Source organism: Emys orbicularis, chromosome 2, assembly GCF_028017835.1.
Source record: "Emys orbicularis isolate rEmyOrb1 chromosome 2, rEmyOrb1.hap1, whole genome shotgun sequence".
Classification (NCBI taxonomy): domain Eukaryota; kingdom Metazoa; phylum Chordata; order Testudines; family Emydidae; genus Emys; species Emys orbicularis.
Window position 1 is genome coordinate 184065389 of NC_088684.1, and position 15870 is coordinate 184081258.

The 15870-nt window shown below is 43.0% G+C and overlaps 1 protein-coding gene across 1 annotated transcript in view; it reads left to right on the top strand.

Moving 5' to 3' along the window:
- Nucleotides 1-15870, top strand: part of TMEM245 (transmembrane protein 245) — a 127290-nt gene that overhangs the window by 41124 nt on the left and 70296 nt on the right. The window contains exons 7-9 of the mRNA XM_065399749.1: nt 1885-1908; nt 14069-14173; nt 15104-15186. Of these exons, the coding sequence (XP_065255821.1) occupies nt 1885-1908; nt 14069-14173; nt 15104-15186 (212 nt within the window). The remainder of the gene's footprint in view (nt 1-1884; nt 1909-14068; nt 14174-15103; nt 15187-15870) is intronic.

Sequence of the window (15870 nt, forward strand, 5' to 3'; positions counted from 1 at the left end):
CTAAACATGCCTCAAAAGCCTAACCAATAAGCAATATACTACATCCAAACAGTAACAAAACATTAATAAGCATTTGATCAGGATATTTATAAATGGATTAAACCCAGTGTTGCTTAGACTCCTATTGGTAGGCTCCAGCTTGGTCAGGCATGTATTAGCAATGGACCCTTTAAGAGCTTGTAAAAGTAAACAAGTGATGTCATTGCCAATTACTAGCTTCAGTTAAAAACCAAGTTGAGACAATTCACTCTTATTTCCAGTCTTAATCCAGATAAGAGTTACAACCACCTTTCTTCCAAAGGCATTTCCTCCCCTCCTTCTTGCTGTCCAACAGTTTTCCCATTGCACCTGGGTTCACGTGGGCTTTAACACTGGTGTGTGGGTTGGGGAAGGGCTGTGTTGGCTCATTTTAAGACCGACATCCTCCCTACTTTATTCCTTCTGGCCGTATTGCTTATTATTTTCAAGGTCTTCCTTCTTAAGAATCAGGGCCTTTCTTTACAACATGTATATATTTTCTTAACCAAATTTAAGGTAATTTTAATTCTTTTATTTTATACTTATCCTACATGGGGCTTATCCTGGTTTCAGGCTTCACTGGTGCAAGCTGCCGCTTTCATTGTCCACACTTGGGGTTTGCATTGATGTATTTGCGACTTGTCACCAATAGCTGGAATTGAAGTAAAATCTCATTGAAGAGTAGGCCTTAGAATGAGTCTCTCTGAGTAGTTTGGGTGAGAATTAGAGAGCGAGTAATATTTCTCTCAGTACGAAAGTAGATGGTTGCTTGTCAGAGAAGGGCTTAGCACCTGAACTTCTTATATGATCTGACTGCAGACAAGCATGTGTAAATAAGTGTTGGTTCCATGACCTCTTGGTCTGTACATCATGCATATAAATATATGCATGTATTTTATATTCCTTTTCATACTGATTCTCATTGGGTGTGAATGCAGTAATACTAATAGGATAATAAAATTCATGTGTATCACAATAGGTAACATAAAATACACTTTGCATATATTTGAAACTATATCTTTGGTCAAAGTTGGAACCTCATTGCAATAAACTAGTGGATGAGATGCTGATTCTGGATATCACAATAATATCACGCTTTTTAGAAAAGAACTTTCACAAGTGTTGCACTGATTTGTAAAATTTTGGCTTGCTACTGTTAATCTGTAACTATTCATTTATAGCTGGCTTATTGCTGTTAAGTTATGCTAGAAAAATGATGGTGAAGCTTATATTCATTCACTGTAAAATATTACGCATATTTAGGCTTGAAAGGATTAGATTATCGGAAAATGTCAGTAAATATTGATTTCACCATACATAAGCCAACAGAAAAATATTTCCATAGATAATAGTCAAAATTTCCTGTTAGGCAGGGTAAGAAAAATGTTGCTTGAACTTACTAGTTATTGATTTAAGGATATTTACTTTGTATATTGTGACATGTAATGTTGACAGTTTGCGTTTTAATGGTTATAAAGCTTTAGCTTTTTGAATCTCAATGTCTGCTGTCATTAAATATTTACTGTTTTACCTCCCCATAGTTTCCCACAACTATGAAATTGTAAAAATAGGAAAAAAGCTTTAAAATATTGATATCTGTTGAAATTTATATATAAAAAAAATTGAATTTTTGCCATGCCTATGCATTTTCCTGGTAAATCCTAGATTATTGTATTACAGATTTCACTATTTATTTCCTACTGTAGTTTACCTTTGGGTCTGGAATTATTTAATTTTCATTCTGTGGATGACTGTCTGCCTTCATTTCTATTCACACTATTACTGCATTCTTCAATAATTTTCCACTGTCGTCTTGTCTTTTTTTTCCCCTCTCCTCTGTCTCCCTTCCCTCTCCTCCCCCACAAGCTGTGGCACTGGCTTAATAAGAAGGTAAATAGATTGTGATTCCAACTAAAGGATTGTTTCCTTTTTGCAGCATGAACGCTTTTAATATGTCTTGCTCTTTAGTTCTCTCTCCCAATTGTCGTCTCTTCCCCCCCCCCCCCCCCCCCGTCTAAGCTACTGGAGGTCATATAACACCATCTGATCTATATATTTTTTAAATAAAATGAATGCATTTAGTTAAATGTCTTGTACAGCAGGATAGTGCATTAGCCTTTCTCCTTTGTGGACTTCGGTTCAAATAATTTTAAGATTTAAGAAAAATTTGATCTCTGACTAACAAAGCCAATACATAATTTGACTTGGTAGGAATTTTCTGTTCAGAGGAATTTAAGGGTGTTGAAGGTCAGGACTAGGGTAAGTTTACAAAGATGTGAGTGGAAACTTCCATAGCTCTTGCATTATGAGTGGCTCTAGTCAGTGCTATTAGGCTTTTGCCTTCAAAAGCACCAACTTAATCCACACTTTCTTTTTCTTAAGGGAAATATAAAACACCAAATTACTCCATATTGAATCATTACTAAAGGAGATGAGGAGCACCCAAAGCAGCAACAAGTGGAATGTCCAAAACTGCTACTGTAGTTTTAAAAGAAAATAATTTCCCCTCTATGAAGTTCATAGAAAAAAAAAAATAGTCATGTAATGCATATGACACACAATTTCATCCTTAACTCACCCTGTGTTGCTGAGGTACTTCAACTCATTTAGTTCAGTTCTAAACAGGATTAAGCTACTACACTCCTACAAATTGCAATGTTCATTGTCTATACTAGGAATTTACATTAGTGCATCCACAGTGGCTGGAATCTGGGCGAATCCCCATTTTAGACAAAGCCTTAGACTCTGGTAGAGCATACCAACTCCACAGGAGCAGTAAGAGAGCTGGAGAGGGCTGCCAGTGGAACTTGTATGAAAATCAAGGTGGGAGATCTTGCATCAAAAGTTTTAAAATACAAATCTCAAACATAAAATTCCCCAACAGAAAAGCATTAAGATAGACTAATGGTTGTAGATACATGTTGATTTAAATGATTAAATGTTCAAACACAGTGTATGAAGGGCAGTAAGTTAAAAGGTTGTACCTTTAAAAAAAACAAATAAAACCATAATAACTGGAAATCAGCTAAACTTCTAGCACGAACCTCTATCCTCATTTATCTCAGTACTGGTGAGAGTCCAACTAGCTGTCACTGCACAGAAACTCTGTTTACTGTTGCCTGTACAAAGTATAGTAGTATAGTCTCTTTGATCAGTCACATAACCTACAGCTGCCCTTGTAGACTGTAGTAGGTACCTGGAATATGATGGCTCTGGCCCATGATGGGGGGGGTGAAAGGGATAGAGTTGTATATCCAGTCCAAAGTGGAGCTGTGGATGGAGGAGGAGATATAAAGGTATTTTTTGAACAATTTGGGTAACAAACAGTAAAATTGAGATTATAGTTGGGGTCTTCTATGGAAAATATGTGGAGAATAATGCATGAGATGTTGTGGTCATTTTTAGCCTGAAACATGAGGACTGTAGAGTTTCATCTCCAGCACCCAATTAGTGAATGACTTCCCTATGCAATGGTTTCCTGGAGTGTGTGTGGGGTGAGCTGGAGGGGGGTGGGGGCAAGGAAGCTTTGTGTGGCTTGTTATTGAAAGATGGATGGGGGAGAGCAGTTAGAGTAAAAGGATAGTTTGACCATCTTCTGACCTTCTGACATTTAGACTGTGTTTTAACTTCATCCTCCATTTCCTGATGTTGAAAGGATTGTGTCTGTACTACAATGTGCAAGTGTTTTTAAATTATAAATATGTATGTGCAACCATAAGTTGTCTTGAAGAAGAATTTTTGTTTGGGAATGATGTTACATGTCTGCAATATACCCATACACTGCACTGAGCTAGTAAGGAATTTTGGTCTTCACTGTACATTTTCTTGATTCTGTGGTTTTAGACTCTTAATGTTTGAACATATGTTTTATGTGGGTAGGTTTACCCTACTTTTGCCACTAACACGGCTATTAAAATACTTTTTAAAAAAACAATAAAATATAATTAAAAAAAAAATGTAGACCCATCATGTGCAGACTATAACTTTTAAAAAGTTGAGGGTTTTTTATTTACTTGAAAAAAGTACTTGAAACTACTCACCTTTCATTTCTTGCACCTGCATAGATATTTTGAAAATGTATATCAAAATATTTTTGTTTTGTAATATGTTAAGACTCCTGTGTAATATGTTAAGACTCCTGTGCTGAGCAAATCATACATTTGTACAACTTAAATATAAAATCCAAAACCAGACTGTAAATTCTGACAGGCTCTTAACTTTATCAAATCTACAATTCATAAAATGCTAAGAAAGGGGGAAGATTGAAGCACAAAAGATTGGACTGCAGTTGTAAAGGCTGCTTTCCTTTTATAACTTTTACCTTTTTCTTCTTCCTCTCAAGGAAAGTACTTAAGAGAATACTAAAATAGGCTTCTCTCTGTGCAATGTGAAATTAAAAATATGACCCATGGAGGCAGGGCAGGGTTTGAAATGGTTATTGGTAACTCTGGTTATTAGGACAGGAGGATAAGAGCAAAGTTCTTTTACATAAGAGCTCTCTGTCAGGGACTGTTTTTAAACTGGGACTTTAGTGAGTAAGAATCACACAACTTAATATTACTTACTGAGCCCAAGGCATAGAAGAGATTCCAGTGGGTTAGCAAGACTTGCTCTGTATGGCATTGTTTACAGCGTGAATCTTAAAAAAATACCTTTCATTTTTGCTCAAACCAGTGTCTCTGCGCCAGTGATAGCAACCTTGGGAGCCTACCTAATGTAGACCACTCCCCAGCTTGTTTAACCTGGCTACTCATCTGCACTTTTTCACCGTGAACCTGACATATCTGAGTAACTGACTTCACTGGAGCTAAATGATCCCTTTTTAACAGTCCTAAAATAATTGAAGATGAAATCCTTACCAGAAAATATCAGAGTTGATTTATTACTTTATTTTAGGGGGGGGAATTAAAATAGACACTGAGACATCTGTGACTGCATAAAAGAAGTAAGACACTCATACTGTTTGTATTTTACCACAGACAAATATATATTCAGAGATTTGTCAATATATACACTTTGCATGTAGAATATATAGTTTAGTATGTAAAAATATATTGGAAAATGAGCACTCAGATACACGTAGGTATTCTTTTAAGATGAGTTGACTTGATTTAAATGTTTATTTGTGAATAATGTACAGTGCAGTATAAAATATAGAAGGCATAATCACTCTCCCAATTCCAATAAATCTAGATAGGAGTCAGTCTTTTCAAAGCTAGTTCCTAGTACAAACCGTAGATTTAAAAAGCCACATTCAATTAAAATGTTCATCCCAATTACTTCTTCCAAATAAATTTCACCCAGTGAACTCATGAATGTATGTACTTTGACCCTGCTTTAGTTTTGAGGCATAATTTCAATTGTTTGTAATTTGCTTTATTTTTGAAATGTAAAGATAAGTTTTTATACCCTTTCCTTCAAAACCCTGACATTTTAAGAGTTTTCATTGACTGCATATCAGAAATCCATATTTTTAATTTTTTTAAAATGAGTGAATGACCTTCTGTAGCTTAGGAGCCTGGTTTCTTTCTACTACTTGACTGCCTTAGATGTCATGGCAACATTTGCTTGTAGCTATTGACTAACAATTAAATTAGAAGCTAAAACTTTAAAATACCGGAATAGCTGCTGACTAATGTTCAGAAAGTGTGTGGGTTGGGTTGGGTTGGGTTTAGCGGTAGGGCATAGAAAGGAAAGTCTATAAGAATGACCGAGAGAAATATGGACCAGATTCAGTGGTAAGTTTCAACTGGTGTAATTTATACTTATTTTTCCCACTGCCTCAGCATGTAAATTGAACCAATAGTGAGACTGAGTTTTTTGTGTGTATTTTTTGTTTTTTAAATGGGAGATTAGAGTCCAGCATGTATAGGAGCTGCTGGATGCTCAGCATTTTTGAAAAACAGGCCACTTTTATTAGGTGACTAAATATGTATTTAGCAGCCATGTTTTCCACCCAGGTTTTGAAAGTCTTTGACTCTCTTAATCTCTCACTTATTTACAGTGAAGTAACCAACAGCCCCTTTTTCATTATTTGAATTTGGCCTACTGACAATAAACTAGTCTAAGCTAGTGTTGAGCAGCCAGATGAAGGGGGTACAGCAAGAGTTAAGAGGAGGCTGTAAGTGAATTAATAATATGGAGAGCATGCTTTCAATTATACCTTATTACACCCTTCTGTTCTTCCCTTTTCAGCTTTCCCTGATGGCCTAACTGCAAGTAGCATAATATTAGATGCTTAGAACTTGTCTACAGTAAGGACACTGATGGTACTATCAGTTCAAGGGCTCCAGTGGGAGACCTACCTTCTAAGACTCTAGAGGCTTCCAGATCAAACCAACAGTTTACACAGTTGTAAAACAACAAAAGCCTCTAGATTTGTCTATGCTGAGACACTTGTTGCTATCAGTGGTGCTGTTGGATCAGAGCTGGCATTGGTGGAAATCTCTCATACAGTTCCCTAATGTAGATTATGGCCATAAATTCAGTAGCCAGTGGGACAGATTCAAAGGTGATATGTAAGCTTATGTGTTAAGTGGATGTATATTTTTCACAAACTGAATCTAAGTTTAGCATACTAGTGGAGGATAATTGAAATAAGAGATAAATTAGCTTAGACTTTCTTAGATTCACTTAGACTTGTCTCTGAATTTGGACCTGTGAGTAGAAGCCACAGCTTTTTTTTTTAAACTGAGAAAGAAATAGCAAGGAAAGTTACATAAGTTAAAGTGAAGATTTAACTTATTTATAACACAGTATTTTTAAGGTACTGTATCCTTTTTATTCTTAGAGTGCTTCCTCGTGTCCATTCCATATTAGGTGTGTGTGCTTGCCACATGCACCGGTGCTGGAAGTTTTTCCCTCAGCAGTATCCGTAAGGGACCAGCTCTGGTGCCCCCTGGAGCAGCGTGCACATACCATGCTGTAAGGGGTGCCGCCAGCTCTCACCCTCAGTTCCTTCTTGCTGCCAGTGACGGTGCCTGAACATCTGCTGCTTCCGCTAGTGTTGTCTCGAACTCTGTAGAACTTGTAGTATAGTTGTTGACAGTTACCCTTAGTAGGAGTTTTTAAAGTTCTCGTAGTCCCGAACAGGACTCAGCTGGGGGATGGGGCATGCCCCGGTCCCCAGGCTTTAAGCCCTGCGATCGCTGCAAACGGCCTATGCCCATCAGCGATCCACCTACCAGCTGCCTTAGGCTCTTAGGCGAGGGGCACATAAGCGATAAGTGTCATATCTGCAAGTTCTTCAAACCTAGGACAAAGAAGGAGCATGATATCCATCTAAAAGTGCTCCTAATTGAGTCGGCACTCACTCCGGCACCAGAGCAGTGGCCTGACTCTGCACCGACTACCGTGGCCTCCGTGCGCAGTGCTCCGCCGGCGCCATCCACAAGCCAGCACCAGTCTCCCTCCACGGCTCCGGTCAAGAAGCCAAAAAACACTGAGGGGAAGATCTCCTACCTCTCGGAAGGGAAAGCAGAGGGCTGGGGGCGAGCCAAGACCTGTGCCGGGCAGCTCAATGCCCCCTTTGGGAAGTCAGGCCCCAGCTCAAGTTGAGCGGTGCAACTCATCCCATACTTGGCCTATGACCGCAGATAGCGGTGCAGGCCTTAGCCAGCTTCAGGTGCCATCTTTGAGCAGCTCAAGAGATCCTGATGCTCCCAGTGCTGCCCACACAGGCTCTCGTGGTACCCCCGACTTGGGGAAAACACACATTGGGACCTATGCATGTATCCCCACCTCAGCAGCACTGTTCCCCATCGAGAGGGGGGTCCCGCCGTCGCTTGCCCGCCTGAAGCTGTCACACCTTAGGACTAGAGAGGCAGGCTCAGCGGAGCCCTCTTCGGTCCTCACACCAGGGGCACTGATCAAGGGACTCGAGGCATACCTCGCTGGTAGATTGGCACAGCCTCTGAGGCACGCGCCACCTGGCAAGATTTCGGGGACCGGCCCTGACCGTCTGCAAGGGCCCAGTAGCGATCACGGGACCGATCGGGGATCCGAGACCACCAGGCCCTTATCGCCCATCTCCAAGAAGGAGATGGCTGTACTCAGGAAGAACTTCCCAGCAACTGGCCAGTAGTAGCTCCCGGTCCCATTTGTTGTACCAGTCGAGTAGTGTGAGGCATGGATCACCATGTGTCCAATGCAGATCCGCTGAACACCGTCGGTCCCTGAGACCCCAAACAAGATGGCCCGGCTTGCTCTGACATGTCAGCTTTGGGACGCAGCGACTGGCACCGGTCAGATAAGAGACACCGCTCTGTCCAATCCTGGTCGCCAGGTACCGACCGCTCTGCTTATAGCTCCGGCATGGAGCGAGGTTCCCTGACTGCAGGACAAGCCCCAGGACTTGCAGTGCCACCTACATCATCCGCACCAAAACCTGTCCCATGGCCCCAAGTGCAGTGACTGGCGCCATGGTACCCGTGGGAGTTCTCCCAACCTTCCCAGGCTGCTCAGTTGGTCTCGGAGAGGGCAGCGGCCTCAGAATCCCATCCCCCTCTGGTGCTCGAGGCTTCCGGGGGTCAGACCCCACAGTCCAGGAGGACCCAGGGGAGCAAGATGCTGGACCACCAATGAACATGGAGGTTCCCGCAGCACCAGCATCGTCCTCGTTGTCGCCAGACGAGGCTATCACGGGGCCCCCTCACCCAGTTCCTCAGGATAATGCCAAAGTGCACCAGGGATGTTTGAAGAGGGTCGCTTCCAGCCTGGGGTTTCAGGCAGAGGAATTGGAAGAGCCCTCGGATTCCGTTTGATGTCCTCTGCTGCTCGGCCCTTGCAAGGTGGCTCTTCCCCTTCATGAAGGGGTTTCCAAAATCACTAATGCCCTGTGACAGACCCCCTCTTCCCTGGCCCCTATCTCTGGGGGCTGAACGCAAGTACTTTGTGCCAATCAAAGGACATGAGTACTTATACTCCCACCCACCCCCCAATTCCCTTGTGGTCAAGGCGGTTAACCACAAGGAGAGGCAAGGACAACCTGGGGCCACCCCCAAAAATAAAGACTGGAGGAGGCTGTATCTCTTTGGATGTAATGTTTATTCGTCCTTCAGCTGAGAGTGGCCAACCACCAAGACCTCCTTGGCCGATATGACTTCAATATGTGGCAAGCCATGGCCAAGTTCAAAGGGTTGCTCCCTGAGGCCTCCAAGACAGAGTTCTGAGCATTCCTCGATGAGAGAATGACTGCGGCCAGGGTGGCCCTCCAGGCCACGTCAGATGCTGCTGATGTAGCTGCCCACACCATGGCTTCCGCTATCTCCATGCTTGGACAGCTATAATTTCGGACCCCTGGGTCCACACAGTGGAGCAGGGTTATATTCCCCCAGTTCCTTTCTACCCCCACTTCCCACCCTCCTTCCACGTCCCTCTTCAGGGACCCTTCTCACAAGAGTCTCCTTGCACAGGAGGTAAAGGGGTTACTACAGTTGGGTGTGGTGGAAGAAGTTCCTCAAGTACAGGAACAACGGATTCTGTTCCCGGTACTTTTTTAATCCCAAAGGCAGTCTATGGTTCATCCTGGACCTGCGACACCTCAACAAGTACATGAAGAAGCTAAAGTTCCGCATGGTCTCCCTGGCTTCTATCATCCCCTCCCTGGATCCGGGAGACTGGTATGCCGCTCTCGACTTGAAGGATGCATACTTCCACATAGCGCTCTTTCAAGGACACAGACACTTCCTCAGGTTTATGGTGGGGCCCCACCACTACCAGTTTGCAGTCCTCCCGTTTGGCCTGGCGACAGCACCGAGTGTGTTTACCAAGTGCATGTCAGTGGTAGCGGTTTACCTCAGGTGCTGGGGTATCCAGTTCTACCCATACCTCGACGACTGGCTGGTCAAGGGCAGCTTTAGGTCTCAAATCCAAAGGTGTTTTGCAGTGCTTCAAGCCACATGTCACTCCCTGGGCCTCCTGGTAAATGCCAAAGTCAACATTAGTGCCAGTGCAAAGGATAGAGTTAATCGGAGCAGTCCTTGACTCGACCTGCGCAAGAGCGATCCTGCCACTAGAAAGGTTTTGGGCCTTGACAGACCTCATCACGGAGGTGTCCCCGTTCCCTCTGACTACAGCCAGGGTCTGCCTGCGCCTGCTGGGCCACATGGCAGCCTGCACATACATTATCCGCCATGCCAGGCTCTGGGTGCGGTCCCTGCAGGAATGGCTGATGGCCTATTCCCAGTCCAGGGATCACCTGGAAAACATTGTGACTATCCCCCCAACAATACTCACCTCGTTGCGATGGTGAACCAATCGCGAGAAGGTCCTAGAGGGAGTTCCATTCGACATCACCCACCTCACTCCATCGAGTTGGTGTCGGACGCCTCGGCTGGGGTACACACCTTGGAGATCTCCAGACCCAGGATATGTGGTCCCCAGAGGAGATGATGCTCCACATAAATGTCAAAGAACTCAAAGTGGTACAATTGGTGTGCAGCGTCTTCCTACCTCACCTGTTGGGCAAAGTGGTGAGAGTCCTGACGGACGACACAGCTTCAATGTTCTACATCAACAGGCAAGGGGGAGCGCGCTTGTCGGCTCTCTGCCAAGAGGCATTCCATATCTGGAGCTTTTGCATTGACCACGATCCTCCTGGAAGCTTGTTGCCTCCCTGGCATCAAGAACACGCTAGCGGATCACCTCAGTAGGGCTTTCTCCTCTCACCACGAGTGGTTGCTCCACCGGGACATAGCCTACATGGTCTTCCAGAGGTGGGGAACTCCCCAAGTGGAACTGTTCGCCACCAAGCAAAACAGAAAATGTCATCGGTTTTGCTCTCGGCAAGGACTCCCTCTCCGATGCCTTCCTCCTGTCGTGGTCAGGGGGCCTGATGTACACGTTTCCCCCGATCCCACTCATCGCCAAGATCCTGGCAAAGATCGAGAGAGAGAGCATGGGTTATCATGATCGCTTCAGCATGGCCTTGCCAGCACTGGTTCGGTACGCTCATGAACCTGTCAGCGGCACTTCCCTGGCCCCTGCCCAACCAACCGGACCTGCTGTCACAGGATCACGGTTGGATCTTACACCCCAACCTTGCGTCCTTCTACTTTTCAGCGTGGATGCCGTGTGGCTGAACACGGAGGAGCAAACCTGTTTGGAGGAGGTCCAACAGCTTCTTCTGGGAAGTAGGAAGCCCTCAACTAGACTGACTTACCTGGCCAAGTGGACAAGGTTTTCCTGCTGGGCATCCGAGTGTGACATGTCTCCTCATAGTCTGGGACAGCCTGTATGGAAGAACATCTGCTTCATTTGAGGAACCAGGGCCTGTCACACTCTTCCATTAGAGTGCATCTCGTGGCCATCTCCACTTTTTACCTGCCGATCCAAGGACAGACGGTGTTTTTGCCATGACATGATAGTCAGATTATTGAGAAAGCTCGAGAGACTCTTCCCGCAGGTACAGACTCCAGTCCTGCAATGGGATGTTAACTTGGTCCTCTCTAGGCTTATGGGCCCCTTTTGAGCCGCTGTGTTCCTGCTCCCTTTTCCACCTGTCATGGAAGGTCGTGTTCCTGGTGGCAGTGACGTCGGTGAAACGAGTCTCTGAAATTAAAGCCTTCACCTCAGAACTGCTGTACACGGTCTTCTACCAAGACAAGCTTCAGCTACAGCCCTACCCGGCTGTCTACCTTCCATATAAGCCAGGACATCTTTCTCCCGGTGTTCTGTCCCAAACCGCACAAGACCAGTGAAGAGAGGCATCTTCACACGCTGGACATCCAAAGGGCTTTGGCTTTTTACTCCGCACATACAAAGCCTTTCCATAAATCAATTCAGCTCTTCATTGCTACAGTGGATAGGATGAAGGGCCTGCCAGTGTCCTCGCAAAGGATTTCCAATTGGATTACCTCCATGCATAAAGACCTGTTATGACCTGGCGGGGGTTCCGCAGCCGCCAGCTGTTAGAACCCACTCGACTAGGGCTCAGGTGTCTTCGGCCTTCCTGGTGCACAGCCCTATCCAGGACATCTGTAGAGCCGCAACAAGGTCCATATGTTCACTGCTCATTATGCCATCACTCAGCAGGCTAGGGACAACGCTGGGTTCAGCAGAGCTGTGTTGCAATCTACAGATCTTGAACCCCTACCCATCTCCAGGGGTACTGCTTTGGAGTCACCTAATATGGAATGGACATGAGCAAGCACTCGAAGATAAGATAGTTACCTTTTCTGTAACTGGTGTTTTTCGAGATGTGTTGCTCATGTCTGTTTCATGACCCGCCCTCCTTCCCCACAGTCGGAGTTTCCGTCAAGAAGGAACTGAGGGTGGGGGGAGCCGGCGGTGACCCTTATACCATGGTATGTGCGTGCCGCTCCAGGGGCAACAGAGCCAGTCCCCTATGGATACTGCTGAGGGAAAAACTTATGGCATTGGTGCACACCCCTAATATGGAATGGTCATGAGCAACACTTCTCAAAGAACACCAGTTGCGGAGAAGGTAACTATCTTTTTTTTTTTTTTTTCCTGTCGCTGTGTCATCAAAATCCCTAAATGTATGAGAACATTGAAAGGGCAAAATTGAAACAGGATTTTCTGTAGTTTCCTAGATAGTAAATAGTTGGACGTTCAAGCTAGTTGGAAGTTCAGATAACTGTCCTGCAGGCAGTTGACTTCACCACTATTACCGATGAGAGAACTTGAGTGATTGCTGAAGTGTTTCAGGGTATGGTGGCAAACACTGAACATTTCCATGTTCTCTCTGAGATTTTTGCTGGGTATTGCAGGTTCTTTGAGATTCTATTTGGCAGAACATAGTATAATGCAGGAACTTGCAGAACTCAACAATTACTTCTCTAAAGTGAGTGTCACACTGTATTCTGAATGGTTGCTTTGAAATGCTGACTATCTGCCTTGTGACAATGTGTGTTAAACAAGATGTTAACTGTAGCGGAGTCTGAGGGTAAAATCATTCATGTATATTAGGTGTTCAGATGCCCCAGTGATGTTCCAGATATTATTAGAGATTTAAAAACTATAACAAGTAATGGATCAATAAACCAACTTCATATGCAGGGATAGGGATCAGTAATAGAGAAAGAGCTTCTATTACTTTAACTTTTGACATTACATGACACCGAGGAAAAGAATAATATTAGTTACTATCAGCACAGCCACTAAACGTATAGCCATTTCTCATTAGGAAATATTGAACCTTCTGCATATTGCCTTTGAACTCAGTTCTGTTTTAAAGTAAAATTTTAGAGCACAGCTAGATTTCCCCTGCTAGCTTTTTTTACTCGAGGGCTTTTTCTGACTTTTGAGCTACAAAAGCTGGAAAAAATAGATTTGCCCACAATGAGGTTGTGAGATCTTTATTTAATCAGGCCCCTTTAATATTAGATTAAGTGCAGTTTACTCTTTTCTAGAGTGCTCTCCACACAGCCACGTAGTTAAGATTTTTCCCTCCTGAATGACACCAACAAAACTTCATGAACCTGAAGTGGTGTGATTACTGGTTAGTTGTGGCGTGTGTGTTCAGGCCATCTGCACTGAATTCAGGTAAGGCTTGAGGTCTGCTTAGCAGCATTAAAAATCAGGCCAGTTATGTAGATATCTCATTAGAGATTTAAGTGATTAACTTCAGCCATCCGAGTTTGCAAATTATGGTTGTATAATCCACACTGGTAACTTCCCAAGTTTTGTGCAGATGATAGTGACCATAAGACAAGAAATTAATCCAGAATGTAAGTTCAGAATTAAAATGAGTGCTAGCTTCTTTGGGTCTGATAACAAAATAATGTTAAATTACTGATTGCTTTGCTGAGAGCTTGCTATGTGATTCACATTATTGTTTAAATTTAATTTGCAAAATCACTTGCGTTGTAACATTTTCCTTAGTTGTCATGCTAAACATTGCTTGTTAATTGTTCATATCTAAGCTTAGGTGTAAATAGTACTTGCTTAGGGTCTGATCTTGCAGTCTTTGTGTAAAGAAAACTCCTGTTGAAATCCAGAATTGTCAGACTGGGCCAGTATCACTTGAATAAAAAACAGATATATTTTTTTTTTTATGTCATGATTTGTTTTTCTTTTTTCTGCACAGATGATCGTGTGGTTGGAGAAAATGCTTGATAAAATAATTAGCATTTTCATAATATTTTTGCTAGTGATAGGAACCCTTCTGCTAGCCCTTCTCCTTACGGCAAAGGTACAGTGCACCAAGAATTATAATCAAAGTTGTTCTTTTAATCCCTTCTTTAAATGAAAATGTTTCTGATGTTTGTGCTCCACTATAAAGCAGAAATGCTTTTTAAAAATATTTAGTAATCAAATGTTCTTCAATCTATCCTGTTAATACTATGCATAGATGAAGAAAAAATATTTGTATATGCAAAGTGTTACCCTAGTAAATTGTGAAGTAGAATTGTGAGACATATGATAATTTTACAGTAATAGTACTAGAATTATTTTGCAACCTATTATAGCTGCTCAGTTTCAGTGAGTAAGGGAGAACACCTCAGATTCCTTAGCATCAGTGTTATGCCGGTGTAAATTATTGCAGTAGAATATTAATATTGTGAAACTATTTACCAATTGTTTTATCGGAAGAATATTTGAATGCATTGAAGATAGTTTTCAGCATAAATCTGTGGAAGTAAGGGAGAAGCATACATTTCTATATAAGAATGTCTGCATCTCACACTTGTAAATATTTGTGAGGTGTGTAGGTACACATGCCCATATGTAACTGTCAGTTTTGATCTCATGACACCACATTCTCAAGATCAGATTTTCTCAAACTGATTTTCACTATGCAGCTACTTTTTCTTCCCAATAGAGGTCACTCATTTAATGTGAACTTTTTTTTAACTCCTGGGGAATTCGGAGCCACTGCTCATGTGCAGAATTCATGTGCCCCGCAGAATTTTTTTCAAGGGAACCCCACTTTGAAAAAGTGCTGACTAACTTTCTGCCTTGAAATATTTTAAGGGCCTGATTTTTCACAAGTTGAGCACCAGAAATCACCAATAACTCTTGAAAATTTAGATTTAAATATCTTGTTCTGTTAATTTAGGGTGGGTGCTAGTTTGTATTACATAACACTTCATATTCTTTCTTTTGTCTGTATTTAACTCAGGTACATCAGGAGAGCGTTCACTTGATTCAAGTCACAAGCAGCTTGATCAATGAGACTGTAGCCAATCACCCAGAGTGGGCAAAGTAAGAATGCTGAAATTAAGAGATTAGAGTAGATAAACAAGTTTCAAGGTGCTCTTTATCTACAGTTTTTATATTTTTAAAAAAGACTCCTGTGTGTTAAGAAATGAGGGTGACTATTTCAGGCACATGCATGAACGCTGCTGCTTCCCTTCCCACAAATCTGTGCTAAGCTGCCTTCCAGGCCATCCCTTGGAGTAGTGATCTCTCCTGGAGCTGAAAGGGCAGATGGGAGCTGAGCCTAGTGGTTTAATTGTGGACCAGTGATGGCAGAGAGCTGTGTAACTTCCTTCCTGGTAGCTGTTTTGAAGGAGCTTGTCTCCCCAGACTGTAGTGTAGGAGGGCAAAGGGGCAGTAGCCACATAGTCTGGACCAGAAAATTAACTGGAAAGCTCCTTTACAGGATTGAGGGAATGACGGTAGAGCTAGCCCCTTTAAGGATAGGGTGTTGGCTGGGAAACTCTCTTGAGGGAATAGTAAGATTGCTCTTTTGTAATGGATTAGGAAAATAATTGGTCTGGGAAACTCCTTTTTGGGGGGAATTATAAGTGAGAATAAGTGGAAGAGGGAGGAGCATGTATCTACATGTAAATGAAAAGTGTGCAAGTGTGAGAGAGGTAGTGGGAAGATTGGAGGGAATCGTATGCGTGATAAGGAGAACAAATAGGAAGGGAAATGGTGGAAGGG